General features: G+C 41.4%; 1 protein-coding gene across 7 annotated transcripts in view; it reads left to right on the top strand.

Annotated features, from left to right (window-relative positions):
* Positions 1-27,416, top strand: part of SLC12A8 (solute carrier family 12 member 8) — a 77,011-nt gene that overhangs the window by 11,954 nt on the left and 37,641 nt on the right. For all 7 annotated transcript variants that reach the window (XM_039323768.1, XM_039323767.1, XM_039323771.1 and 4 more), the window contains exons 4-5: positions 632-823; positions 4,545-4,776. In XM_039323768.1, coding sequence (XP_039179702.1) covers positions 632-823; positions 4,545-4,776 — 424 coding nt within the window. The remainder of the gene's footprint in view (positions 1-631; positions 824-4,544; positions 4,777-27,416) is intronic.

The following is a 27,416-nucleotide window of genomic DNA, read 5'->3' as shown; positions in this document are numbered from 1 at the left end:
TTTTTTTTCCATCCACATGCTGGCAATACTTGGAAGTCCCTCTGAGGATACAAATGTGGAAATAGAAGAACACAGGAACTTGTTCCTTTCCTTATCTAACCCTCCAAAGATCACAACGTAAAACTCTTATCTGTGCTGTGCCTAATTTTAGAAGTTGATGTCTGTGAAAGATGCAGAGTGGGTCTTGCCGTATCTGATTATTTCTGAAAAACTAAGTGTATCCCATATTGCTGTTTTGGTCATGAGAATGATTTTCAGAAGAATTAAATGTTGCATGTTAAAAAAACAACACTTCTTTCTTTCCTTTGCTTAGGAAAGGTAATCTTTCTGGATAGTTGCAGCAGATGACACATTTCTAAATTAGTCTTCAAAGAATTCCCTACCACTTTGAACATCCCAATTCATTACCAAAATACAATTCAGTACAGGTAGAAGTGGCATGGGATCAGTGCACAAGCTAATCTTAGGTATTAATTCATTAATAACAAACAGTAGTCTTTCTGTTTGAAGTAACTTCACTGAATTCACTTATGGATTATATATCAGCCATCTTCACCCAGTGGTTTGCTCCTAGTGTGGTTATTAATTTAAACATATTCTTTTTTGCTTCAACCATCTGCTTTCATTTCAGGGGAACACTGGAATTCTAATGGGCATGTTTTTGGTGTCCTTTGTCATTTTGGTGGCCTTAGTAACTGTCCTATCTGGCATTGGAGTTTGTGAACGATGTAGCATTGGAAACGGAGGAGTCTATTCAATGATTTCTACTGTCCTTGGAGGTCAGGTTGGAGGCACCATTGGCCTACTTTATATTTTTGGTCAGGTAAGAATGCATATTTTCTGAATATATATATTTAATATAATTTTCCCCATTCATTTTTCCCTTTATGTTCAGCGCAAAAATATCCAAACTGCAAATTCTGTTGTTGTTAATTGAGAAGATATATATTCCCAAAAAAGAGTACTGGTTTGAAAACTCTGGGCTGTGATGAAAGATAATGTTGCTTCAGTATGTATATGCCTTTCTAAAGTACAGTTTTCCTTTATTGCCTGGATGTGGTATGAATCAAATGCTACATTCTCTTTGAAAATTCTGTGGTAGCCTGGAAAGTAAATTGGGATTTGTGTATGATTCTGTGCATGGGGTGCTTTTTAATTTAAGATTATTCTTACCCCAAGCCTTAGATACCAGGTATTGCTCAAAGAAATGTCCTGCAGAAGTATTTGAAAAATTTAAAAGTATATCACGTTATCTGCTAAATCCCAAAGTCTTCACAAAATGAAATTTAAATGCAAAAATTAAAACTCAAATGAAATGAAGCACATCCAAATTAAGATGTTTAAAAATTAGGCTGTATCTCCAAAATTTGATTTCAAAATAATTTTTCACCCAAAAATTCTAATTATTGGTGACCTGCTTGAAAATTGAATTTAGTTAGTCAGCATTTTTATTTAGTACAGTGGTATTTACTACATAATATATTGTTCATGGACATTTGCCTTGGCACTTCCAGTTTCTTTCTACTTTCTGATTTTTAAAAAAATATTCAATTAAAATTAAATAGGAAGCTAGCATGTTGCAAAGCGTCACTTTAGTCTAATTTTTATTTACATGAATGCCTCACTTAGATTCTATGGGAATTTTTTTGAATAAAAACAGTGAGCAACTATAATTCAATATTCATTGGTAATTTATATCAAAGGCTTAAAGGAATAATCTGCAACAGCCCCGAAGTCAGGTTATCAGCAAGATTCTTAAGAAGCTACTGAGTAGGATGATGAATTCCATGTCAGCCCAATTCAGAAGAAGCTCTGAAACTCTACATTGACTCACCTGATGTGCATGTTTCTCAGATGTCAGATAGAGCCACAGGTTCTTTAAGTTAGCAAGCAAAGGATGACCCTTCCAGCCTTCCTAAGCCTTCAGTTAAACATTGGCAATGTATAGAGCAACTGCTTTCACCTAGCTTTTAACTTCCTGCAGTGAGCTCTCCAGGGTCCTGGCCGTGGCTTTGTTGTTCTTAAAGCTTGTTGATGTCTCTTCCTTTCTCTGTGAATATACTACCAATCATTAGCTAGCTTCATCTGAGTGCTTGATCAAGCTAGGACATAGTCTCACTACTTTGCCTTTTGGTAAATTTTTAATGTTGTAACTTGCATCACCCATCATGACAGCCTTTTTGAGGATAAGCAATACCTACATAGCATGCTCTTAAAATTCCAAATGATCTATCTATATGTCATTAACTTATTTTATATGAGTCTTGTGGTGAGTTTATAAGTCTGTTTAAAGAAAGTATATTAAACAAATACTGGAAGAGTTGCAATCAGCGTTAATTGCAGTCCTAAATTTAACTATTTGTTCTTCTCACTATGCTCTTCAGTTTCTTTAGTCCTTTTGTGCCATCTTGTTCATAATTCCTTGAATGTTTTAAAAAAAGTATGTAATCATGTTGCAAAATTTAGATATATAAAGAATACATAAATACATAAAGGGCCAAGTTTGAAGACCCCTGTGTTACATCTTCTTCGTCTTTGGCATGTGGGTGACAGAATAGCTAAACCTTCATAAACCCATAAGCCAATTTCTGAGTGTTAGCATGCAACCCAAAGACTCGTGCGCTTGGTCGCCATGTTACAGAGAAACACGTTGTCTTATCGCCAAGAATAAGGGACTGGGTCTCACAACAGAATCATCATGGTGGAAGTCTACTACAGAGAAACACGTTATCTTGTCTCCAAGAATAAGGGACTGGGTCTCACAACAGAATCATCACGGTCGAAGTCTAATGCCCGCGAGTATTGGAATGCATCAGAATAATTTCACATTAGAGCAGTAGCTTTACTGGCCAACACAAGGTGACAAAAAAAGAAAAGAAAAATGCACAATTGTTTGAATTCTCAGTAGCGGCTACAGAGTAGTGGGTTGAAGAACCCCTCAATTCTCTAATGTTTTGGAAGTAGGTTGTCAAAAATTAACAAGGAAGGTCCAACTTCATCTTGCTTATAACTTAGAATGTGGTTTGGCTGTATAGGATTTTTTTTTTTTTGAAAGAAAAATCACACACACGTAGATACACACATATATATTGCACTATTATTCACAGATAATTCCTTGAAACGAGCATAGGGTAAATTCCACCAGGGAACTCCCTTGTGCAATTTCTGCTAAAAACTCAAAAAATTTGTGGTAGGCAGGTTCATAGTAGTCTAATACTTCCTCTTTCTTCTACTGAAAAACTAAATGAGCATACATTTTACTCTGGTTTCTTATTCATACCACATATGAGGCCCAGATCTGTTTAGTTTCAGAAGTTTAGTCTTATTTATTCCAATTTATTCTGAGGCTTTAATTATGTTTAGCACCAACCATGAAATTAGTGCTCATGTCAGAATATTTAAATGCAGAAACAGTTATTATTAGTGCCACACAGAAATCTATCATTGATTCCTATATAACTAACAATTTCAAAGATGACAAAAGCTGTGACTCTTTACTAGAATATTGTTCATGTCTATGCTGCTACATTTATTTAAAAAAATACCATTGGCATAACTTGAGAACTAGATTTATAGAGTTTAATAATCAATTGAATTTTAGCAAAATATTCTAGTACCATAATTTAATAAAATTGTAGTAGCCAAGAAGAAGAGCTGTTCTTCAAAGCATCCTAATATTTTATGCATAAATGTAATTAACGTATTCTGAAAACCATTCTACTATATTAATTGGTATTTCCTGGTTTTGAAAGTGAATCAACTTGACTCATTAACATCTATCAAACATTACTACACCTAGGAAGCTATCAAAGAATGGTTTTTCATATTTTTGTTTGTTTAAAATAGGCTTCTGATTAGCCTTGGGTAGTTCATCTCCACTAGATGCCTTTGTTTACAACATAAATATTGTGAGTGATATTCAAGGAGAGAAATATTTTCCCTCAGCGTGTTTCAGTGTTTGGCCAGAATCAACTTTCAGACCATGTATATATCATGTTCTCCAGGAGCACCACTTTTTTTAAAAAAACATCTTCTATATACCAAATGATTATTATTACAAACTATCAGTACTTACTGTTTGCTTGTGCTAAAGGACTTCCTCTTCTTCCTGCTGTACAAACAGTCTTTTGGATACCCTCCAGTGATGGGATGAGGGTAAGAAATCCATTTGACCATGAGTTGTGCAGTTGATAGAGGGACATATTTGGGTCAGAATCTGGAATCAACCTTTGTAGTTGTTATTAATGCCCAAGGCACAAGTCTCTTTCCTAAAGAAAACAAAAACAAAAAATCAGATTCAGTTGACTTGTCTTGTTAACACTGCTCTAATTTATTATTCTTTCTCAGTGTTGTTATTAATAGAGCTAACAGCAGGCCTTTAACCTTCCTGAGAATCTTGTATCCTCCTCTGAATTTTCTCCTCCAACTGAAGTCTGAGTGGCAGAGCTTCCAAATAATGATTTTCTAGGCAAAAAATAAATAACATGTTCATTGTCCTCCAGTTCAAACAGCTTAGCCTCTTCACGGGTGAAAATATTCTTCAGTGTGTTGCAGGTGCTATGTACATTACTGGATTTGCTGAATCCATCTCTGACCTCCTGAACTTCACTAACATTTGGGCAATCAGAGGCATCTCCCTTGTTGTTCTGCTGGCCTTGCTTGGAATTAACCTGGCTGGGGTGAAATGGATAATACGACTCCAGCTGCTACTTCTCTTTCTACTGGCTGTTTCCACACTGGATTTTGTCATTGGATCTTTCACGCACCTCAGTCCAGGTAACATTTTTCTGATTCTTCCAAATCAGAAAGATAACCATCTTAATGGATGAACGAAATAAGTTTTTAACTATTTATTTGTTGATTAAATATGCTAATATGAAAAGGTATTTCTAAAGCCACTGTCTTTCTTCCTTTATGTTTCCATGAGGCATATCTTTTTATGGTCTGTCTCTCTCTGTCTCACACACACAAAAGAGAAATACCTTTATGCTCTTTATGCACACACAGAGAGAAAAAACATTTTTATGGTCTCTCTTACACCCACAAAGGAACACCTTTAACAACAGAAGTTCTTCCTAGGCATTCAATACATGTTTACCATCTTCAGTTTTTTTTCTAATAAGAACTGATTGAAAATGATTTTTAAAATGTGCTGGGCAATTAACAAGTGCAATATCTGATGTATTACTACAAGTCTTTTCAAGTGGTGGTACTTCGGCATCTGGCTGAAGTGGCGGCAGCACCACACAGGCCCAGGGTGGAGTCAGCTGGAGCTGCGGTGTTGCTGGGGCTCTGCTGAGGGCCCAGGATCAGCGCGTGGGGCTCCAGCTGATTGGTGCTATCACCAGGAGCAGCAGATAGGCCATGGGATGAGAGTCAGCTAGAGCTGCAGAGGCCCCAGGATCGGGGTGCGCATCTCCAGCTGATCAGTGCTGTGTGCAATGGGCAGTCGGGGAGTGGGTGACTGCATGGGGGAGTGAGACTAAGGTAGCGAGGGATGCTGGAGCTCTCCCTAAGCCCCAGAGGGTGGCAGACCCAGAAGAGAAAAAGAAAGGGAGGGGGGAGAGAGAAGAGAGGATATAAAAGGAGAAGGTTTTGGCCGGAGTGGGAGAGAAAAAAAGATGATGGGGAAAAAGAAGGGGATGGAGAAAGAGGGAGAAGAGGAGAGGCTTCTGTGAGAGAAGCAGTGAGAAGAGAGGAGAAGAGCAACTTCTATGAGAGAAGCACTGAGAAGAAACAGGAGAAGAAAAGAGGCTTCTGTGAGAGAAACTGAGGAAAAAGAAGAGAAGAGAAGAGGTTTCTGTGAGAGAAACAGTGAGGAGAAAGAGGGGAAGAGAGGCTTCTGTGAGAGAAGTACTGAGAAGAAAGAGGAGAAGAAGAGAGGCTTCTGTGAGAAGCAGTGAGGAAAAAGAAAGGAGAAGAGGAGAGGTTTCTGTGAGAGAAGCAGTGAGGAGAAAGAGAATAGAAGAGGAGAGGCTTCTGTGAGAAGCAGAGGGATCAATGAAGGAATAGGCTGTGAAAGAGAGAGAGGAGAGGGAGAGAAGAAGAAGGGCTGACCAGCCACTTGATCACCAAGATAGTGGTGCATGTTAATAAATATGGATAAATTTGTCATACGTTCATCAGTGCAAAGGGAAAGTGATTCAGCAAAGGAACTACCACCAAAGAAATTAAAACCAGTACTTTTTTCCTTTGGGAGTGTGTGTGTCACCTTGTTAAGCACTGGTGGTACTCAAATATTGTCATATCCTAAAAGTGGCACAATCTGTGAAAATGTTGAAAAGCACTGTATTACTATACAGAAAGAAACCGAAATGAATTCACTTGAATTGAAGTGGCTATACAATTAAGTAATGGAAGAAAATAATCAATTGAAGACTACCCCCTCATAGCAATTTCGGATAAAGTTATTATGACTAAATATTCACAATAAACTATTATGACTTTCATTGGGTGCTTGAGAATTTTAGAGCTAAAGAAAAATATAGAACAGAATGACTCAGAAGGTTATTTAAACAGATACACCCATCTAACAGCAGTTTTCACCTAATGAAAATCAGGGCTGTATCTATCCAGACATTTCATCTGGTCAACATATTAACTGCTTCACTTATAGAATACCAACTGCATGTTACAACCTGTCTTATTGTCTCTATTTATTCCCCAAAAGTCACTTCCCTACTAGTTTCCCCCCCCATAGCTTTTCCAAGCATTGTTAAGCATCATATGTTTCAGAATCATAGTGTTATAAGTTCTACTTATGAAAAACTAAAAGAAACTGCACAGTACTTTTATTGGCTGGGAACATGAGGCTGAGGAGTTTCCTATAAGAAAATTAAAGTAGACAGGATAAATGTGATTGTTTGATAAGATCAAGTGCACAATTATTGGGGAGGGATATGTGGCTTCTAAAAGATCACAGAATAGTAATTGATTACAAACTGAATGTGAGATAGCAATATATGACTGTAAAGAATGGAAATATAATTTGGAACTACATCAATTGAAGAATAGATACGGTAGTTCTGGTTTAATGATGGTAATTGGGCCAACACATGTTTAGAGTTTAAAAGAGATAATACAGGTAATCCCCCAGATACAAGTGTTTATTTAGCGAGATTTCACAAAAATGAGGTTATTCAGAAAGGGTACTTACGTTAGAAATTCAAAATTGCGATCAAAAACAGGGCCTCTGTAGCCATGTGACTTGGATTTAGTCTTGGCTGCTGCGGTGGCCATTTTAACTCTGTGGCTTGCCTGGACCTGTTCGGGCCTACGAGAAGCCAGAAGTGGGTTGGTGAGTTGTTTTTTTGTGCCTGGTCACATGGCCAAACAAGATCCGGTGATTTTCACAGCTGGCACCGAACATTTGTTTTTGTTTTCCTGGATCTGTGTAGAACAGCGGTTCTCAACCTATGGGTCGTGACCCCATTTGGGGTCGATCGACCATTTTTCGGGGGTCGCCAAAGGCGGCGATCCGCCATTTTCTCCCCTCAGTGGGCGCCGCTGTGCATGCACGCTGCGCATGGGGGCGCCGCCACGCATGCACGCCGCGCATGGGGGCGCCGCCGCGCATGCACACCACGCATGGGCGCCACCACACATGCACGCCGCACATGGGGCGCCACCGCGCATGCGCGCCGCACATGGGGGCAGCGCCCCCATGCGCACGGCGCCGCACATGCGCAGAACGTTTGTGTGACGGGGTCGCCTTCACACAAACGTTGAGAACCACTGGTGTAGAAGATTTGCTGCTTGCTGGGCTTGAGGACTACAGCACTGTAGAGAGCTAGAATTACTTCTCTAAGTATTTTAAAATATTCTTTTTTGTTACTTTATAGCAGAGATCCCCAACCTTTTGGGAATCAGGGACTGGTTCCGTGGAGAGAGGTTTTTCCGTGGACCAGAGGGTGCGTGGTTTTGTGTGTTGCCTGCATCCTATGGATGGGGCTTTGCTTGTTTGTGCGGATCAGTTGCTGGCATGCTGCGGCCAGGTACCGGTCCGCAGACCAGTGGTTGGGGACCCCTTGCTCTATAGTACTGTACTGTATTGTGTTTGTAAGTACAGTACTTTGGAAAATTGTTTGTTTGCATTTGCCTGAAACGTATAGCATGTGGCTGCTACTGCTGTTCTCCCTAGCATAGACCCACCAGAGATTCTGCTGACACTTACTGGAAGGAAATCCCCACCCCCACCCCATTTTGGATTTTGCTTGGAGAGGCTTGTGCTGATCAGGGCAGTGTTTTTTTAAAAAAAAAAGTTTTAAATTTAAATTGCCTCCAGAAGTTGTAGATGTTCCCTCACTGGAGGTTTTTAAGAAGAGACTGGATAGGCATTTATCAGAAATACAGTACAGTACTGTACACTCTTGTGAGAGCAGTGGGTTAGACTAGATGACCTCAAGGTCCCTTCCATCTCAGTTACTGTTGCAAGCCGACAGTTCTGTAAATTCCACTCCCATCTCCCTCTGCATGCCTGCCTGGAGACGCTTAAAGCTAAAGTTACTTACTTAAGTGGCAACTGCAATTTGGAGAGTTCTCCACCCTCCCTCTGAAGAAGCTTGAGCTGCCTAGCAACAAATGATTTAAAAAAAAAAAAGCTTGCTGCCTGCTTGGGAGGCAATTTACAATACTGTAGTTCCCGAAACCTGAATCAGCTGATTTGCAGCTCGAAACAGCCTGCAGCAGCGGCAGAAAAATTCAGGCAACCATTAGAGGAAATAATAAGTCTTTGTTCATTTAATGACCTATTTGATTCAATTAATGAGTTTGATTTTAAAATGTTGTAATATTGAGTCTGATTCATTTGACGATTAGGAACCTAATGGGCAGGCTCTATTAGGCTGGTACCTTGGGGACTACCTGTAAAAAAAAAACTAAAAAGGAAACAAAATGACTCGAATACATGCTCTCCAATAGCCTACACCCAGATAAGCAGGGATTAACACCAGACAAATCAAGCAGAAAACAATACTCTAATCAAGGAACTACTTTCATCAAGAAAACCACACTTCCAATAACACTGCTAGGGTAAGCTACAATGCAAATCTCACACTCATTAGCACTGATGAGCACTCTGTTAATCTAGTCAGATAGTGAAACATCTGCAAGGAAACAATCAAGTTCACAGAGCACAAAGGACTCTAAAGTTCACCCCTGAGTACACATATTATCTTCTATTGCAGTGGTTCTCAACCTGTGGGTCGGGACCCCATTTGAGGTCAAACGACCATTTCACGGGGGTCACCAAACAACACAGTCCGCCATTTTTTCCCTCTTTTCCTTAGCTGTGCTACTCCCTTTTATTCTATTGGCTTTTGAAAGCCAATAGAATAGACTCTCTTGAATAGAGTCTAATTCTATTGGCTTTCAAAAGCCAATAGGAATTGTCCAGGCTGTATCTGCCCTGCTGAGCCCGCCAAAAGTCCCATTCTGCAAACGGTGCTGCACCAGTTGAGTAGTCCTCGACTTACGACCGGTTGAGTAGTCCTCGACTTACGACCGGTTGAGTAGTCCTCGACTTACGACTGGTTGGGGGTCGCGGCATTAAAAAGGTTGAGAACCACTGTTCTGTTGGAACGTTAAATATATCACTGTTGATGCAATATACCAGATCTAGACTGGCATTGTTTCTAGGCTCAGCTTGGGCTGTACTGGGAGCTAGCATTTGACTTAGTAGATCCAAAGCTAGATATTCCTTATTCTCCAAAAATCAGAGCACTGTTTTTCAGCCTTTACTTAAACTGCTACAAATGAGATTATCATCCATGGCAGTGTTTAACAACTGGAAAATTTGTTGTCCAGATTCAAAGAACTTCCTTCTAGGTAAATCCCCAAAAATAGGGTTTAATCCTCAGTAAATGTATAGGCTATGAAAGACAGTAATTGCTTTTAGGATCATATTCACTGCTACAGATCTGTTTATACTTACGTGACAATTTATTGTGTATTCTAATCATAACATTTATGCAATTGGAATTAATTTCTTTTATCATGATCAAGCAAAATGAAGAGGGAGCATTAATATATTTAAAAGGACATATTCTGTAAAACAGGGGTGTCAAACTGGTGGCCCGCGGGCCGGATGTGTCTTGTGCACCCCGGCACCGCAAAGGCAAAAACCATCACGCTACGTCACAATATGTCACGTGACACGATCAAGTTTGACACCCCTTCTGTAAAACATATTACAAATATACATACCTGTTTCCCAGAAAATAAGACCCACCCAAAAAATAAGCCCCAGTTAAGATCATCAGCCAGATGGACGCATTTAGTACCGTATTTTCCTCAAAATAAGACCTAACTGGAAAATAAGCCCTAATGCGTTTTTGGGAGCAAAAATTAATATAAGGCCCATTCTTATTTTTGGGGAAACATGATACAGTTTTTAGTTATTAAATTAAAACATGTAAAAGTAAATGTAGTTACACAACTAAACAGAAGGTGTCACTTTATCTTCAGATTCCTTTACCTCCGCCTTTTAAGATTGAGATTTTCTTTCTTTCTTTCTTGGCTTTGCTTTCATTTGTATTATCCACACTGATGTAAAAAGCTAAAAGCTAGGACAGGAAGATGAGTCACCTGCAAATATTCTAATCTCTTTATCTGGAGAGAATTTTTAACAATGCCTATGTTGTGATTCAACTCAGGAGAAAATCTCAATGGCATTGTAGCCTGGAACGCATAGTTTAGAATAATCTAACACTTTTTTAAAATTTGTAAAAGACAGCTGAGGTTATTGCTTCCTTAGGTTGTAACCTTGAGCATTTTTAATGAATAAGACCTATTGAGCACAGTTAGATTTATTTCTGGATAAATGTGAGAGCATAACTGAAATCTCTACCAGTGTAAAGTCTCTTAAAATTGATTAGATATCCTTTAAGATCATTTATTGCTCAGTTTACAAAAATTGTATTCAGAATACATATCTGCAACCAATTTTCACCCCAGAACTTTTGAAAGTAACGCTGAGACCAAAATACCGCAGTGTGTTCCCACAGGATTCATTTTCTTCTTGCTTGCTGGTTTTTCTTCTTCTTGATAAATACATTTAGTTATTTCTTGTGTATCTCAGATTGTAGTTAGATTTTTAATACGTCTTGATTATCATAATACTCTGTACCAGGATTTAATCCTAAATGGTAGATCACAGGAAGGATACCCATAAGATTGCACCAAGTTCTTTTAAGTTGGTTCAGAACCCTCCAGTAGGTATGATGTACATGGAATGTAATGGGGAAGACTTCCAAGTTCAAGGAGTTTGAGCCTCAGTTTTATTTTTCTGAAGAATTGAAAAACAAAAAAGAGCTGATTTCTTCTACTGCTGCAACTATTACTGCTATGAGAGTCAAAAGCACTCTTTTAGAAAAATAATTCTGAGAAGCATCCTTAAACTAGAAACAAAGAATGCCACATGCATTGTTAACTGAAATTAAACCAAAGAATGAGTAAGTAATACAATAGAACAAGGCAAGAACATCCTTATGCAACATTTACATTTTTGAAAACTGGCAATATAGCACCACCAAAAATGACTGTCTCTGTGATAAAGATTTCTGGTGTGTTAAGCCACTGTATACAAGAAGATGCTTATGATGCCTTTCACATAATTTCATGGGCTAATCAGCCTTTTAATTTGCTTTGATCAGGATATAGGCAGTGTTTAGTTGACTGATTGTCTAATATTTCATTTTTTAAAAATTGAAATTGTTTTTTAGTTCATAGATTGTTTTTTAGTTCAGAGATTGTTTTTTAGTTCAGAGATTGTTTTTTAGTTCATAGTTCTTTAGTTCATGTTTTTTAGTTCATAGTTCATACTTTCCCATTCACGGTAATCTTTCTCTATTGCTCCTAAACTATGATTTGGGAAGTCCTGAAATACCACAAATATCCTCTATGTGGTATCTAGGTATTGATTTTCAGGTACTTTAAATAAATGCTCTTCATGGGTATTTGAAAAGTGGCAGTTTTCTTAAGAAATTGGAGATATGTGCTTATTTATGAAAGGCTTATCTTAGTTTTTTCTCTCTGTGTCATATGAATTTCAAAGGTATTAAACATATTTACAGACTTTTTTAATAAAGATCTTGATCACTTTTACAAATGTGCAAGACAAGTTAAAAATATCAGAAACCAATGCAAGAGAAGAGTTTGTGATTGCTATAATGCAGTACAATTTTGTCCTCTCTCCCCATGTTGTTATTCTTGGCTTTAATTTTTTACAGTAGTTTTCTATTGTTATTTTTAAGGAGGAAAATCTCTTTTAAGAACCTTGAAGTTGTAATTAGGCATATTATGTATGAATAATGATGAATAATTCTGGTTTTGAGAAAAAAACATATTGCATTGAGGCTTATGTGGTAATACTAATAAAAAGTATTAAGGGAGAAAGATGGGTGGTTATGAAGTGTGATATATAAATAAATAAACAAATTGCAATGCTCTTTAGAAAGATAGAAGCTTCTATAGCTGTAACTGATACTCAGGTTATATCTGAGGCACAAAGATTAAAATTATTTATCCTAAGACAATCATGTTGTAGTATTAGAGGGTTTTTCCCCTTTAATCTTCATAGGTAAAAAAGCACACAAACTTGTGCACATCCTCCTTATAGAATTCAAATGAAATTCACTACATGATTAGGCTTGGGTGGAGTTTCCTAGCTGTATCACTCCCATTTCCCCAAACACAACACACACACGCAGACACACACACATCAGTATTATCCCAGATTCAGTCACTTCCTTCCCTTTGCTGATTTTATTTTTAGAAGTTGAAGTCAAGCACATATTTTTCATTGTAGGATTATTCTCTGATGGGGTCTCCCTGTCTCCCTATAAAAGTTACTAGTCTCAAAGCTTTGTAGCTTTAGAGGGCAAGAATTACTGTAAAGGATTCTTGTTAATTCTCTTTGTAGGACAAGTTAGAGTAAATACACATCTCCACAAGCTAGCTTCTTGGTCCATTTCAAAACAAAGCCTCTAATCCGTTGGCTTTAATTTTCATTTAGCATGATAAGTGAACCCAATAGTTGTGGATTGTAAACCATGTTTAGTAATAGGTCTAACTCAGATTGCTGAAACTATGGCATGGCCATTCCATAGAATATATAGGAAGGAATCAGGATCACGTCTCAGGATATGTACACTTTTCCATATGCTGTGTGAGAAAAGGACTGGGAATTCTTCCAGGTCTTGTTTGATTACTGTTGAGTCCTTCGCGGAATTGCAAGACACGAGAAGCAGTTGTAGTTCTCAGTTTTCTTTATTCTGCGTTCAGCTTACAAGTAGATGGCTTCAGCAGCTCCCAAAACCTCCCAGCTTCTTATATAGGCATTTCCCGGGTCAATGCGATACTTTTCCCGCGCCAGCACCCGCGCATGCGCACGGCGCTGGCGACAGCCTGTCTGGTCCCGGGCAGCTTTGCACCTGCCCGGGACTGCCTGCAAACGCCCCGAGCCGTTTGCAAGGCTCGGGACATAACACCCCTTTCCCCCGGGCTAAAACTACTACCAACATATAATCATTTATTTATGCAGTGTTCTGCTTCCCAGTGCTCCTATCGTTACCTGGCTTTTGTTTAGCCAGCAATGTTATGTAATCTTCTAAGTATTTAGGAGATTTCCTTGCTCTCTGTGACCTTCTCAGTTCTGGGTTTGTGACAGGTGTTCCCTGACTGAGGGGTGACAAGAGCCTGTTCCCCTTATCAAGCCTTGGTGCCTTCCAAGGACTTTGCCCCAATGCCTGGCCTGCTTGCTTGCCCACTGGGCTCGTCAGGCCAGGGCTCCTGTCACTTTGTGACCTGGTTGACCCGCCTAGCTGTAGGCCCTCGGGCCCCTTGAAGTGATAGCCACTGCTGGGCGTTTCTGCAGACCCTCCTAAGTCCAACCAAGACCTGTCAGAGGGTTGTCCATCCCTTAAGTCCCGTTCTGTATCCGGGCTTGTGTGGGATTCTGTACCTTCTCAAAATTCAGTTACTTCCTGATTTGGGCTAGAGGTGTTGTAGTCGGGACTTGGTTCCTCGACCACCTCCCTGTATGTTTGACCCCCTGTAGGATTTGGGGTAAGGTCAGGCCAACTCTGGGGATTGTGTGCCAGCTCTCTTGCGGGGAATAATTTGTTGGGATGCTCCCGGGTATCCTCCGTGACTGGAGTGCTGTGTGATGTGTGTGGAAAGTGAGTATGCCCCCGGGGTGACTCCCTGGCTGGAGTAGGCGTGAGTGCCTGTTGTGTGGGTAAGCTCCATGAATTCCTTTTCGGAGCACTTGCGGAAGCTTGAAATGGGCCGTCAGTGGCTCCATCAGTGGAGATGGGCAGCAGCTCGTGCCCTTCCCTTTGCTCCAAAGGGTCCCCCTCCCCCCTGGAAAAGACCCAGGAGTCTCAGCTGGAAGATGCTGGCTAGGGCGGAGTTGGTCGATGTGCCTGCTCAGGACACGACCGTTGTCCAGGGCTACCTCGTAGGATAGAGGACCCGTGACCCTGGAGACAGAAGCGGGGACCCATGTATGATCAGGGCCGTAATTGCGAGTCCAGACCGGGGCACCCTCAAGTAGTTGTCTAGGTGCCCTAGAATGTGAGGTAGATGAAGGCAATCTGTCCGGATGCAACCGGTCAAGTTTAGTAGTAAGTTGACGCCCCCAACGAAGTTCAGCTGGGCTTCTCCCTGTAGAAGTGGATGGTGTGGTGCGATAAGAAAGGAGAAAGTCAGCCAACCTGTGATGCCAGTCCCCGTAGGTGAGTCTTTTCAAGGCGTCCTTTGTGATGCGCACCATACGTTCAGCCATACCGTTGGTGGACGGGTGGAAAGGCGCAGACGTGGCATGACGAATCATGTTAGCCTGTAAGAAAGCTTGGAATTCGGAGGAAGTGAATTGAGGGCCGTTGTCAGACACAATGACATCTGGAAGCCCGTGTGCAGCAAAAATCCCCCTCAGTACCTGAATAGTCTTTGCAGTGGTGGTGGATGAGACAGGTACAACCTCAAGCCATTTTGAATGGCTGTCAACAAGGACCAAGAAGAACTGGCCCTGAAAGGGCCCAGCGTAGTCAATGTGCACCCTAGACCATGGGGACTATGTTTCCTCCCATCTGTGCACGGGAGCTTGGGGCATCTCTGGGCGAGATCGTTGGCACAGGTGGCATGCATGCACCTTAGCCTCAATATCTTTATCTAAACCAGGCCACCACAAGTGGCTGCGCGCAAGAGCCTTCATACGAACAATGCCAGGATGACCCTCGTGGAGGGATTCTAAGACCCTAGTCCTCATTGAGGTGGGAATGACAACTCTGTTTCCCCAAAGCAGACAACCCTGAGAAAGGGACAGCTCGTTCCTTTTGGACCAGAAACTCTGAAACTCAGGACTAGGGCAGTGCTCAGGCCAACCAGACAAAACCCAGGAACGGACACGTGAAAGTGTGTGATCTGTACCTGTTTCAGCGGCAACATCCCTGGCACTAAGAGGGAGCTCGGGCAAGGCTTGGATTGATAGAATGTTGACAGCTGGCGCGGGGTCAGCTTCTACTACTGGCAGAGGCAATCTACTGAGGCCATCAGCATGGCCCATTTCTTTCCCAGGCTTGTGGAGTAAAGAAAAATCATATGCAGACAAAAAAATAGACCACCTAAGCATTCTAGGGGAAATGATTTGGGGAGTCTGCTTACGTGTGGTAAACAGTCCCAGCAGAGGCTTATGGTCAGTGAAGACCGTGAAATGCCTGCCATATAGAAAATCATGGAATTTTTTAATTCCAGCAACAACAGCCAGAGCCTCCCTGTCTATCTGAGCGTAGTTGCGCTCAGCAGAAGACAATGTTCTGGAGTAATATGCAACAGGAACCTGAGTTCCATCAGACCTGAGGTGGCTCAGGACAGCTCCAACCCCGTAAGGGGACGCATCACAAGCGATGCACACAGGAAGGGACTCGTTGAAATGTGCAAGTACACTGTTAGAAGTGAGCAAAGCCTTGACTTTGTTAAAACAACCCTCATGCGTTTGTGACCACTGCCACACTGCTTGCTTGTCTAGTAGCCTGTGAAGAGGCTCAGCTACACTAGCTTTATGTGGAAGAAAAGAATTGTAGAAATTCAGGAGGCCTAGGAAGGCCTGAAGTTCGGCCTTGGACTTTGGCCTAGGTGCTTCTAAAATAGCAGTTAGTTTGGATTCAGCAGGGTGAATCCCAGCAGCATCAATTTTGAACCCCAGAAATTCAGTAGAAGGCACCCCAATCTTGCATTTGTCTTTTTTGAGCTTGAGGCCTGATTTCCTGAATCTTAACAGAACAGCCCTTAGCCTTTCAGCTAGAATGTGTGTGGAGTCTCCTGCAATCAAGACATCATCAAAGTAGGGGCAAACCCCTGGTATACCTCGTAGTGTGTTTTCCATTACGCTTTGGAAAATCCCAGGAGCGACATTCACTCCAAACTGTAGCATTTTTACCTTGAAGGCCCCTCTGTGGGTCACAATAGTCTGAGCTATAGCAGCATCATCATCAACAGGCAGCTGTTGATATGCTTGAGATAGGTCAAGCTTTGCAAAAACACGCCCCCCCCTTGAGGGAGGCCAGGATGTGACTGACCACAGGAACAGGATAGGCATGTTGCTGCAATGCCTTATTAAGAGTGCATTTGTAATCAGCACAAATGCGAATGTCCCCATTTGCCTTTAGAGGCGTGACAATGGGGGTCTCCCAAGGACTGGAATCAACAGGTTCTAGAATTCCCTGTTGGATCAGTTTGTCTAACTCAGTGTCAATTTTACTCTTTAAAGCAAAAGGGACCCTTCTTGCTTTAATTCTAATGGGAGTGACAGTGGGGTCTAGCTTTAAGGACACAGGGGGTCCTTTGAATGTGCCCAGCTGGGGGCTGAAAACATCTGCAAATTCTTTGCAGACTTCCTGTAGGTCGAGTGTTTGTAAGCTGTTGAGTCCTGTGACGTGTATCCCCAGGGCCTCAAACCAATCGAGTCCTATGAGACTCGTTCGTTCACCCCCTACTACTAATAAGTCTAGTGGACCTTCAAAACTCTTGTATTGCACGTTAAGGGTGGCCTCCCCCTTAACACACACTCTTGAATTTTGAAAATCTGTTAACACAATGTCAGAAGGCCTTAACTTGGCCTGAGTTCCACTACCGGAACAAATCTTCCTAAATGTATGCAAGGAGATAATTGAAAGGGCAGACCCTGTGTCTAGTTCCATAGTTAATGGAACCCCTTGCCCTTGTAGCTTCACCTTGAGTGACAGCTTTTTCTTAATGGGCTTGTGTGTGCCTGTCCTAAGGATGCTTCTTCGTGAAGCGCAAAACCCTACCCTATTCTGGCTGGGGACCCTGGTACCTTTCAGGCGCAGTTCTTCTGAGGTTGTACCTTTCGTCGGCCCAGACACACAGCTGCAATGTGTCCTTGTTTGCCGCATGCCCGGCAGGTAGCGGAGCGGAACTTGCAGTCGGTTCTCCTGTGGCGACCTCCACAGCCGATGCACTTGAGTGGAGCTGAAGAGCTTCCCTTCTGATTTCCTTCCTTCGTGGGGTGGAGACGGTCGACTTTCTCGTCCGGATCCTCCTCGGAGTTTCCTTGGACGTCTTCCTGGTGCACGGATGCAACCTCTGGACTGTTTCTGATCGGCTGCATGTTCTTGACGGCGCCGCCTGCTGCTTCTTCTGCGGTGACTTCTCTTAAGGCATCTTGGAAGGACAATTCTTCTTTAGCGAAAAGTCTCTGTTGTAGATCTCGATGCCTTAACCCGCACACGAATCGGTCCCTCAGTCGTTCTTCGAGGTCCTTGAACTTGCAGTGCTTGGCGGCCTTCCTTAATGCGGCGATGTATTCTTTGGCCGACTCACCGGATCGTTGATCCCTCTGCTCGAAGGTGTGGCGCCATGCGATGACGGACATCTTGGGCTGGAAGTGCTCCTTCAGTAGCTTCTTCAGATCTGCGTAGCTGACAGACTCTACTGGAACAGGTGCTGCAAGGTTTTCTGCGATTTCGAAGGCGTCTTGACCACAAACACAAAGCAGGGTGGCAGCCTTCAAGCTCTCTTCCCTCACTTGGTTTGCCTTGAAGTAGTTCTCTGCCCTGGCTACGTAGGACTCCCACCGCTCTGGATGTGAGACGTCGAACTCCGAAAGCCTTCCAACCTTTGCCATCTTCAGGAGACGGGTCTATCAGCCAGCCTACCCCCGAATGCGCACTGGATTGGCGAGTAGCTGCCGAGTCGACGCCGTTCCGCCGCTCAGGACTCACTTGGGTAAGCTTACACTTCTTCCTTTCCAGGCGATGTAAGGCTATCCCACCTTCGTCGCCAGTGTTGAGTCCTTCGCGGAATTGCAAGACACGAGAAGCAGTTGTAGTTCTCAGTTTTCTTTATTCTGCGTTCAGCTTACAAGTAGATGGCTTCAGCAGCTCCCAAAACCTCCCAGCTTCTTATATAGGCATTTCCTGGGTCAATGCGATACTTTTCCCGCGCCAGCACCCGCGCATGCGCACGGCGTTGGCGACAGCCTGTCTGGTCCCGGGCAGCTTTGCACCTGCCCGGGACTGCCTGCAAACGCCCCGAGCCGTTTGCAAGGCTCGGGACATAACAATTACATTTTGCAGAAGGAAGACTTTATGTCCCAGGCTTTAAATGTTAACATCTTTCAGTCATTGTTATTTCTTGTTTCAGTGGGTTCGGGATTGGAGGAGATAAGAACACAAGTCTACCCCTGATCATAATTCTGAACGAGTGGAGTATCAACCCTTAGGAGACAGTTCTTTATTACCTTCCTGCAGGCTATTTTGAACTTTTATACATAATACATAACTTTATAATCCTTACTTTCAGTATGTTATAAGCCTCTCTGAAACATTTAGTCATCAAAAGTTCATCCTTGGTGCATTGGCTAGTTGTGAAATGCTCATAAGAGACTTTATTGGTTATGTTTTTTGTATTTTGTGTCAGCTGCTGTGATTGTTAGAGTGACTATGTTTAGGTGCAGACTTTGTTATTGTGTGCCACACACTTTAACAGCTTTCCTCATGTTTTTAGTTGTAAGATAGTCTGGTTTTAGAAAAGCAGCTAGAAGTAGGGCAAAGGATGAGTCCTAAAAATAAATGGAAGATTTAGATATTCCCCTGAATATAGGAGTGGAGCTGGCAAAGCAAATTTTGAAAGCTCCAGGGCTTTTTTCCAGCAGCAGCAAAAATCAAGCCCATTCCCCAGATTAAATGAACTTCTGGAGCATATTGAATTAGTGCAAACAGCAAATGTAGGATATCTGTTTCAACAGTGCTTCAGTTAAGCTGTTTGAAGGTTACACTTGAAAAGGAAGACAGATAAAAAGTAGAAAAGCTTCTGTAGAGAACAGTTATAGTGAATTTGACCCAGGTTCCTTATACAGCTAGGCTTATATACAGTTTAAAAAAAAGAAAATTTCTTTTAAGTTGGAGGGATAAAGCAAAGTCTAAATTCTTCTGCCTAAAAGAACGAACAGCATTCTTCATAAATAGATGCAATCTCTCTTCTACATAACTTGCCATATTTGATCATCCTAAGCCAGTGTTTCCCAAACTTGACAATTTTAAGGCATGTGGACTTCAACTCTCAGAATTCCACAGCCAGCATTGCTGGCTGTGGAATTCTGGGAGTTGAAGTCCTCATGCCTTAAAATTGTCAAGTTTGGGAAACACTGTCCTAAGCAAAGAGTTTCATATTTATTTTTAAAGGAACATGAGACTTTTAAAAATTAAAGTTCATCCTCTCATCCCTGGTAACTATTTTATATGCCATGTCCTTCTCATGATATTCATATAATTTGATACATGAATTATTGGCTTGTTCACAGAGAAAGGGTGAAGTCTGCCTGTCCCATGTTCATTAGGGTAGCTCATATCCACCCACACATCAGTTATGTAGCCCTGATTCCAAACTGGCCCAAGCCCTGATTTTCCTCTAGCCTAAGCCCCGTGGTAACCGGAGCTATTAGATGGTTTGCCAGCTAATTATGATTTATTCAATTCTGAAAAAAACCAGACATGGTGTGACATGTGAATCTAGTCACTGGCCAAGTGATTGGAAGGACATTTTTGGAACTTTGGGTAATAATTGGCTGAATGCTCTTGTGTTTGAAAGTAGCATGTTGAACTGACCCCCAAAAGGGCATAAATACTGTCCTGGGAATCAACAGGTAAAAGTTAAGTTCTAATGATAGGAAGAAGAAAAGGAGAACTGGTATAATGAGTGTTCTACAGCAATGAAGAAAATAACATTAGGAGATGGAAATAAGTCTTGGTAATTTAATAATCACAAGGAAAATCATGGATAGAAATCAAGAAATGAAACTATATTTGCATAGGCTGATTTGAAATAATCAGCAGACTCTCTTATTCTTAACTTATTACAAGGTTTTCTAAAAGGCACCATAGCTGATATAACTATTTTTCATAATTTATATTTTTGTTTTGGTTAACTTTACTAAAGTAATACAATGTAACAATTTATATGATAAGCGTTTTCACCTATGAGAGCTGATTTAGATATATTGGTGGTTAGCTGTCTTAGAGAATGAACTGTTTAGACTATTAATAACTCTAAATAATTTCATGCCTTCTAAATTCTCCAGGATCTTAATACTTTGATCTTGTTCAGGTGCATGGAGCTTGACATCAGTCTTGGAAACCCCTTACTCTCTTAATAGAGAGGGTACCTGGTTGTTTGTCCAGCATCTAAGCCATGAGAGCACCTCACAGTCTCTTAGAAGAACCATCTGATGTTTTGAAACTATTTTATTATGTAAACTATCTATGATTGTGTCTTCTTAGAAGGACTTCTTCTAATGTTTTACATGAGGACACAGATTGTTGGGGGCAATGTGCTAATTATGTAAACCTCTTAGAGAGCACTGTAAAGCACTATTGAGCAGTACATAAGTCTAAGTGCTATTGCTATTTTGCTTAAATGCATCTGGAAATGGGTGCCACAAAATTATCAACCCCAACTAGCAGCAGAACTACAATTCAATATAGACACTATGGGTGAACAGATCAGGAGATTGCTAATGCAATCTTTTATTTATGAAAACCCACCCTGCTGCTTCCACCCACATTTTTCCAATTATAGTGCATTGAATTGATGTGACATCATTCTTGACCATAGGCCAGTCTATTCAACAGTCTGGCTAAGAAATCTATTAACTGGTTACCTGCCAATAAGTCTGGAATCCAGTTTGTAACCCAGACTATTTTTTTAATGATAACATTGTTGGGGGGCTTACAACAATGGGCCTAGGAAAACCTACACAATGTTTGGAGTAGATAGTTCAAAGTAAGGTTTTTTTTAAAAAATGGATTGCCTATTTATGAGGTAGCAGGGATGAAAGTGGAAAAGTAATGAGTGTAATTTACCAGCATCATACTGTATCATCTCTTTGGTTGGCCAAAATATTAAAATTTGACATATCATTCTCATTACTACTACTGATTAACCTTGTCTATCATTTTACTTTTTGATCTTGTTAAGGTAGTTGTAATCAAAAGCAAAAATGGGATTTGCAGCTTCAGTGAAATTTCTTGGGCTGCATAATTGGAAATCAAGGCAAATCATAATTCGCAAGAGCTGACTTGCTGGATCAAACTGGTGCTACTAACTGAACTTCTACTGTACAAGTTGAATGTATAATAGTCCTTTAAATTATCTATGATTACCCAAAGCTTGTACAAATGATCATAATGCTTTTCTGCTTGGCAGCTCTGGAGTGCTATTATCCAGTGAGTGCTGGAGCCAGCAAAAAATGCACTAGAAGCAAAGTTTCTGTCTGCACAAGAAGAGAGGTGGGGGTGGAGAAAAGGGGGATGGGAGCCTTCTTGGGTGACTGCAGGTCTTCTGCTCTTGGTTCTCCATGGATTGGAGAACTAGAACCAAATAAGCCATTCCCTAGCACAGTGATGGCGAACCTTTTAGAGACCGAGTGCCCAAACTGCAACCCAAAACCCACTTATGCATCGTCGGGTGCCAGGTGGGTGTGGCCCATTGGCTGGGTGTGGCTGTGGTGGTAACGGCAGACTGGGTTGGACTAAAAAGTTCAATCAATCAATTCCAACTTTGCAAGATTTTTTTTTCCGTGAGAAGTTGAAATTGATTGATTGGTTGAACCTTTTTTTTTTTTTACACACGGCAGTGGAAGCCTAAAGTGAAAAGGTTTTATAAAACCCAACTGAAGGCCTAGGACAGCGCACGTGCCCACAGAGAGGGCTCTGAGTGCCACCTCTTGCACACGTGCCATAAGTTCACCACCACTGCCCTAGCACATCTTTCAACATCCCTCCTCTTGTCATCAGGAGAGACTTCCCTCTTCCTTCTAGCTTCTGTGCCATGAATGGCAAGAAAGTGACTTTTCCGCTAAGGGTGCTTTGATGGATCAGAAAGCTGACACCAGAAGTGCTGTTCCCCCATCCACAACAAAACTACACTTCCATCTTATCTCACTAATTGTTATCCTCAACCTTCATCACAACTGCTTCTGTCTTTTTTTTCAGGACTCTCTTAAGGGTCTTTAAAGATGTGTGTAACTGGAATAGTAGTGGAAAGACAATTCCATAATCAGACACACCAATCCTGAAATGTATACATATAGAACGGAGTAATATGTGACGAGGAAATGAAAGAAACTTTTCAGTGATTGAATGTGTTGAACAAAAGGATTGTGCCAAAATAGGAGCTGGGACAGATAGTGGAAATGGGTAACCCAGTCCTTAAATGCTAATGTCGAAAACATAAATTGGACTTAATAGGGAGCCAGGTTAAATTCTTGTGGTGGGAAGAAACTTGAGGAAAATAAAGGAGGTCCAGAGCAATGTGTACTACAAAGTACCAGACCAAGGTCAGAGGTTAAAAGATGGACAAGGGAGGGTGTGCTTCTATACCTAGCTCTACTTTTCTTACTACCAATGGGTTGGGTAAGAGAACTATGACTTTATGTGCATTGGGAGAGACCTGACTCGCTCACTGACAAAATGGTCCTGGAGATCAAGAGGCCACTAACAGGAAAGTGGAATGTCTGCCTGCCTGCAGCAACATCAGGTGCCCAGTTGATTCTCCGTGCATACCCTTTATATAGGATATACTTCAGACTGATATTCTGGTATAGCTTGTGCTGGAAAACATGAGAACACACTTTAAAACTCACCAGAAAAGGTTAACTAATGAGCAAGACTAACATTATGTTGTCTATATCTTCTAAAGTCATTTCCTGAAGTCTCACTAATCCTTGGTTAGCTGGTCTCTGAAAGCAACAGACTTGTTTCTATTTTTGTTGGATTTTGCTTTTACTTTTTGTATGATTTTTGGGTTTGTGTAATTTTTGTGAGCTGTCAAAAGTTGTGGTTCAGGGAGGGGAGGCCATACAAATCTTTTAAATAAATCAAGAAATATGTACCTGTAACTTCCCTATATTGCTTTGGGACCAGGTGGAGATGTTCAGAGGATTCTACTTTTGATCAATCATAGTTTATTATATCACCCAGGCATAGATCTGTGGTTAATCTTGAACATATTCCACAATGCTGTGCCTTTAGACCTAGGGAGTGCTCTGATTTCAAATATGTTTATGAAGTTATTTTGAATGATGTTGCTGTATGCCAAGGGACATCCTGGAAAAAAATTGCCAAAAGTGTGGACCAAAGCTCACTGAAAAGTTAATGAAATAACATATAAGAATGTTCCAAGGGTCAGGGTGAGTTTAGTAAAAGATTGTGTGCCCTACAAAGTTTCCCTGTAGGTCAGTCATGTCAAACTTGCAACGTCACGTGACATCGCGCAATGTATTGGGACGGTTTTGCCATTGCTAGCAATGGGGTGGGCGTGGCTTCCACGTGACCTGAGTCCGGCTTGCGGGCCGGCAGTTTGACAACCCTGATGTAGGTCAAGCCCTGTAGAAAGGACTGACCCAGGGCTGGCTGGGTCTGCACAAGGAGATGGTAAAGAGGGATGACTCTACAGCATGGGTGTCAAATTTGCAACGTGACGTGTCATGACTTATCGCGACTTTTTTCCCATTGCCAGCAATGGGATGTTCATGGTTTTGGGATCCAGTCCGCGGGCCGGCAGTTTGACACCCCTGCTCTACAGTAATCTTTTCTGGAAGGAGATACATGATGGAATTTAAATGAAAGGCAGTATCATGCAGTATGTGAAGGTTCCTCAGAATGGCCTGGAGTAATTACTAAATCTAAAATTCAGATTAAGGTATAACAGATGAATCCCACTGCAGCATCATTTTTTAGTACAAAGCTTTAGTACATATATAAATATATGTGAAATATATGTATAATAGCTTTCATATCTCCTCATTTAGAAGAAATGTCTAAGTATTACATCACTGACTCAATGCAATATGTTTAAATTTCTATGCTTTCCCTTTGTAAATCATCCTAAAGAAACATATTTAGTGGCAAATGTGGAATTAAGTTTGTGCCAAAATATGTCATTAAATACATTTCACGTAGAAATGGGATATGACTTGATGGAAAGGTGGGAACTCAATGTCCTCTCTTACAGAATAATTTGGGAGGTTCAAAGGATGTGGAATGAGATAGCTAAGTCTATTAGGAAAAAAAAAAGATTTTGGTCATAGGATGGGAGTTGTCCAGTTAACTAAGCTGGGCAAACAATATATTTAAAGTTCCTTATCTTTCTCAAGCTATGACCTCCTACATCATGATTATCAAATAGCTGACATTTAAGTCTTCTTTAATTTGTTTTGATTAATCTTTTATCTCTTTCTGTATTTGCGACATTTTCCATCTGGACTGCCCTGTGATTATACTTTAAACAGTTTTGTTCCTTTCCGCTTTTACTTCTTTGTACTTTTTTTATTACTACATTTCCCCATCCAACTTTTCCCCTTCTCCAAATTCGGTACTGCAAAACCCAGTTTTTTTTTTCCAGTGATATGTGGACTGTTTTGCTTTTCCTTCCCCTTTTGCAATTTCACAAAAAGAAACATAAAATCTGTGTAATAGCTGCGCTGTTCTCGAATCCATCTAGTAGCTGCATTTTATTCCAAATGCAATAAAGCCTGAATAGCTTCCACTGACTCAGTCAAGGAAATATGTGGACAAACCTAGAGGCGTGAAATGTTATTTCATAACTGGACTAGTGGTTCAGTTCTCTTTGCAGTATGATACTGATTGTGATGGGCTAATGCTTCCTGCCATGGGAATAGCAGGCCAATTGGCAAATGCAGTGTTCTGTGCAACAAAATTGCAACTGAATTTCTCTAATTTAAAACAGCAGGCATTACACAAACCGTTCAATCTAGTAGTGATGTGGAAACATTTAGTTCCTTAATTCTTGTCCAACATCCTCAGGTGTATGTGCTATTGACTCCATGCTTCCACCATATTTACAACTCTAAGCCCTACTATCCCTCCTCCCTTGTGTGTGTGTGTAGTATTTTTTTTATATCCAGCAATAGCAGGAAGGTAAAGTGGTTTCAGAGGGTCTACAGACAATGTAGGAAAGGTGGAACAAACCAGAGCATGTGGGTCATGATCAGATTTGCCCACAAGCTCTATTCAGCTTTTCTAAAAGCTTTATTATACTGGAAATCTATAGTGTAATGCACAGATATTGTCATAGCTTTGTGACACATAACAAATGTGTCTTCAAACCATACTCGACTCTCAGGACCCATCCCTCTTTATAGCTTGATCTATTTCTTAGTTGATTATTACTTTGCATGGAACATACTAGATGCCTGCTCTTGTCTTCTCAACACTTTAAATTTATATGCTGGTCATCTCACCATTCAAGGCAACTCAATAATGGGATGTTTGCTTCTTTCTCCCTATCGATGATGTTTTCACTCTCTTTCCCCTTTACAAGTAACTATCAATAATATGGACTGAGAGTTGGGAAACTGTTGAATGAAATGACTTTTATACATTAAAAAATAAACAAAAGAAATGCAAAATGTGTTGCTTTTGGTAGCAGCCATACATTCTATGCACTATTTAGTTAAGCCAATTAAAATAAATGAAATAGTTTTAATTTGGTGGTACCGGATACTAAATTCAGAACTGTGGATATACTGCATTCCAGAACTCATAACATGTACAATCACGTCCATTCTACTCCAGCCAAATATAAGTTGGATTAACATGTGGTATGTTGTAATGTGACTTGGTCGGGTTTGGTTTAGTACAGTGGTGGCGAACCTATGGCACTGGTGCCAGAGGCGGCACTTGGAGCCCTCTGATGCCGTTGCCCCAGACTTGCCTCCGCCTGCGACTCTCTCCTCACCAGCAGCCTCCTTGGAGGAGGTCGCCCCGAGTGTGGCCCACACAGAGCAGTGTAGCCAGCAAGGACATGGCAGCCAGGCAGCGTAGACAAGACTCTGCCCTCATGCCCCAACGCGCACAGTTGATGCTACAGGGCATGGGCAGAGGGCGTGGCCACCATGGTGCTGCTGGTCTGCCTGGGCAATCTATGGCGCCCTGGAGGTGGTGAGTGGCCCTGCAGGCAGGCAGGGTATGGAGCAGGGGTGGGGCAGGGTGTGGAGCAGGGGCGGGGCCAGTTTTTGGGCGCTTGGTCCCTAAAAGGTTCTCCATCACTGGTTTAGTACAAACCTGGGCACTGTGGTTTGTAAATCCTGGCTGATGACTTAAGGCAATATATTGAACAGTAACTGGATTGTTGCGCAGAAATGATAGTTTTGTGTACTGCACGACCTCAATCTCCACCAACTTATAATAGCTCTTAGCTGTCTTTCCTACCTTGCCTGAAGACATGCTTAGGCTTCGGCTTGGGAGCTTTTCTAGGAAAGCACATGCTCTCTCACTGAACGATGTCCCTTCTCCTAGGGCAGTGGTTCTCAACCTGTGGGTCGGGACCCCATTTGGGGTCGAATGACCATTTCACAGGGGTCGCCAAACCACGCTGTCCACCATTTTTTTTCTTTTCCCTAGCTGTCCTACTCCCTCTTATTGGTGGCCACACCCACTTGGGGGTCACCACAACATGGAGAACTGTATTATGGGGTCACGGCATTAGAAAGGTTGAGAACCACTGTCCTAGGGGCTAACTTTGCTTTCTTTGAATGGAAACCGTAATTGCAACTCTATCCTTGCCGGCCTAAAATGAATATAGGATTGCAGTCTGATAATTCTTGGAATGCTTTAGTTCTGTGCTCAGCCCAGTTTTTGTGCTTGTGAAAAGCAATCCTAACAAGTGGAGGGCACATCCACAACATTGCCTGAACTAAATTAAGATGCAGCAACATTGTGTTTCATTTTTACTCTACTGGATTTGTATACAGAGATTGTTTTCCCTTTGAATTGCAAGCCATAGCTGGAGCTGAGATGCTCCTGGAGAAATCTGCAAATAATTGCCTCTCTGGATGCAAATAATGCAAGACAACCTCCAAAGCCAACTGTGTCCCA

Source organism: Crotalus tigris, unplaced genomic scaffold, assembly GCF_016545835.1.
Source record: "Crotalus tigris isolate CLP2741 ecotype Arizona unplaced genomic scaffold, ASM1654583v1 scf7180000024282.1769268, whole genome shotgun sequence".
Classification (NCBI taxonomy): Eukaryota; Metazoa; Chordata; class Lepidosauria; order Squamata; family Viperidae; genus Crotalus; species Crotalus tigris.
The sequence above is the reverse complement of the archived record's forward strand: the minus strand, read 5'-3'. Positions and strand labels throughout refer to the sequence as shown.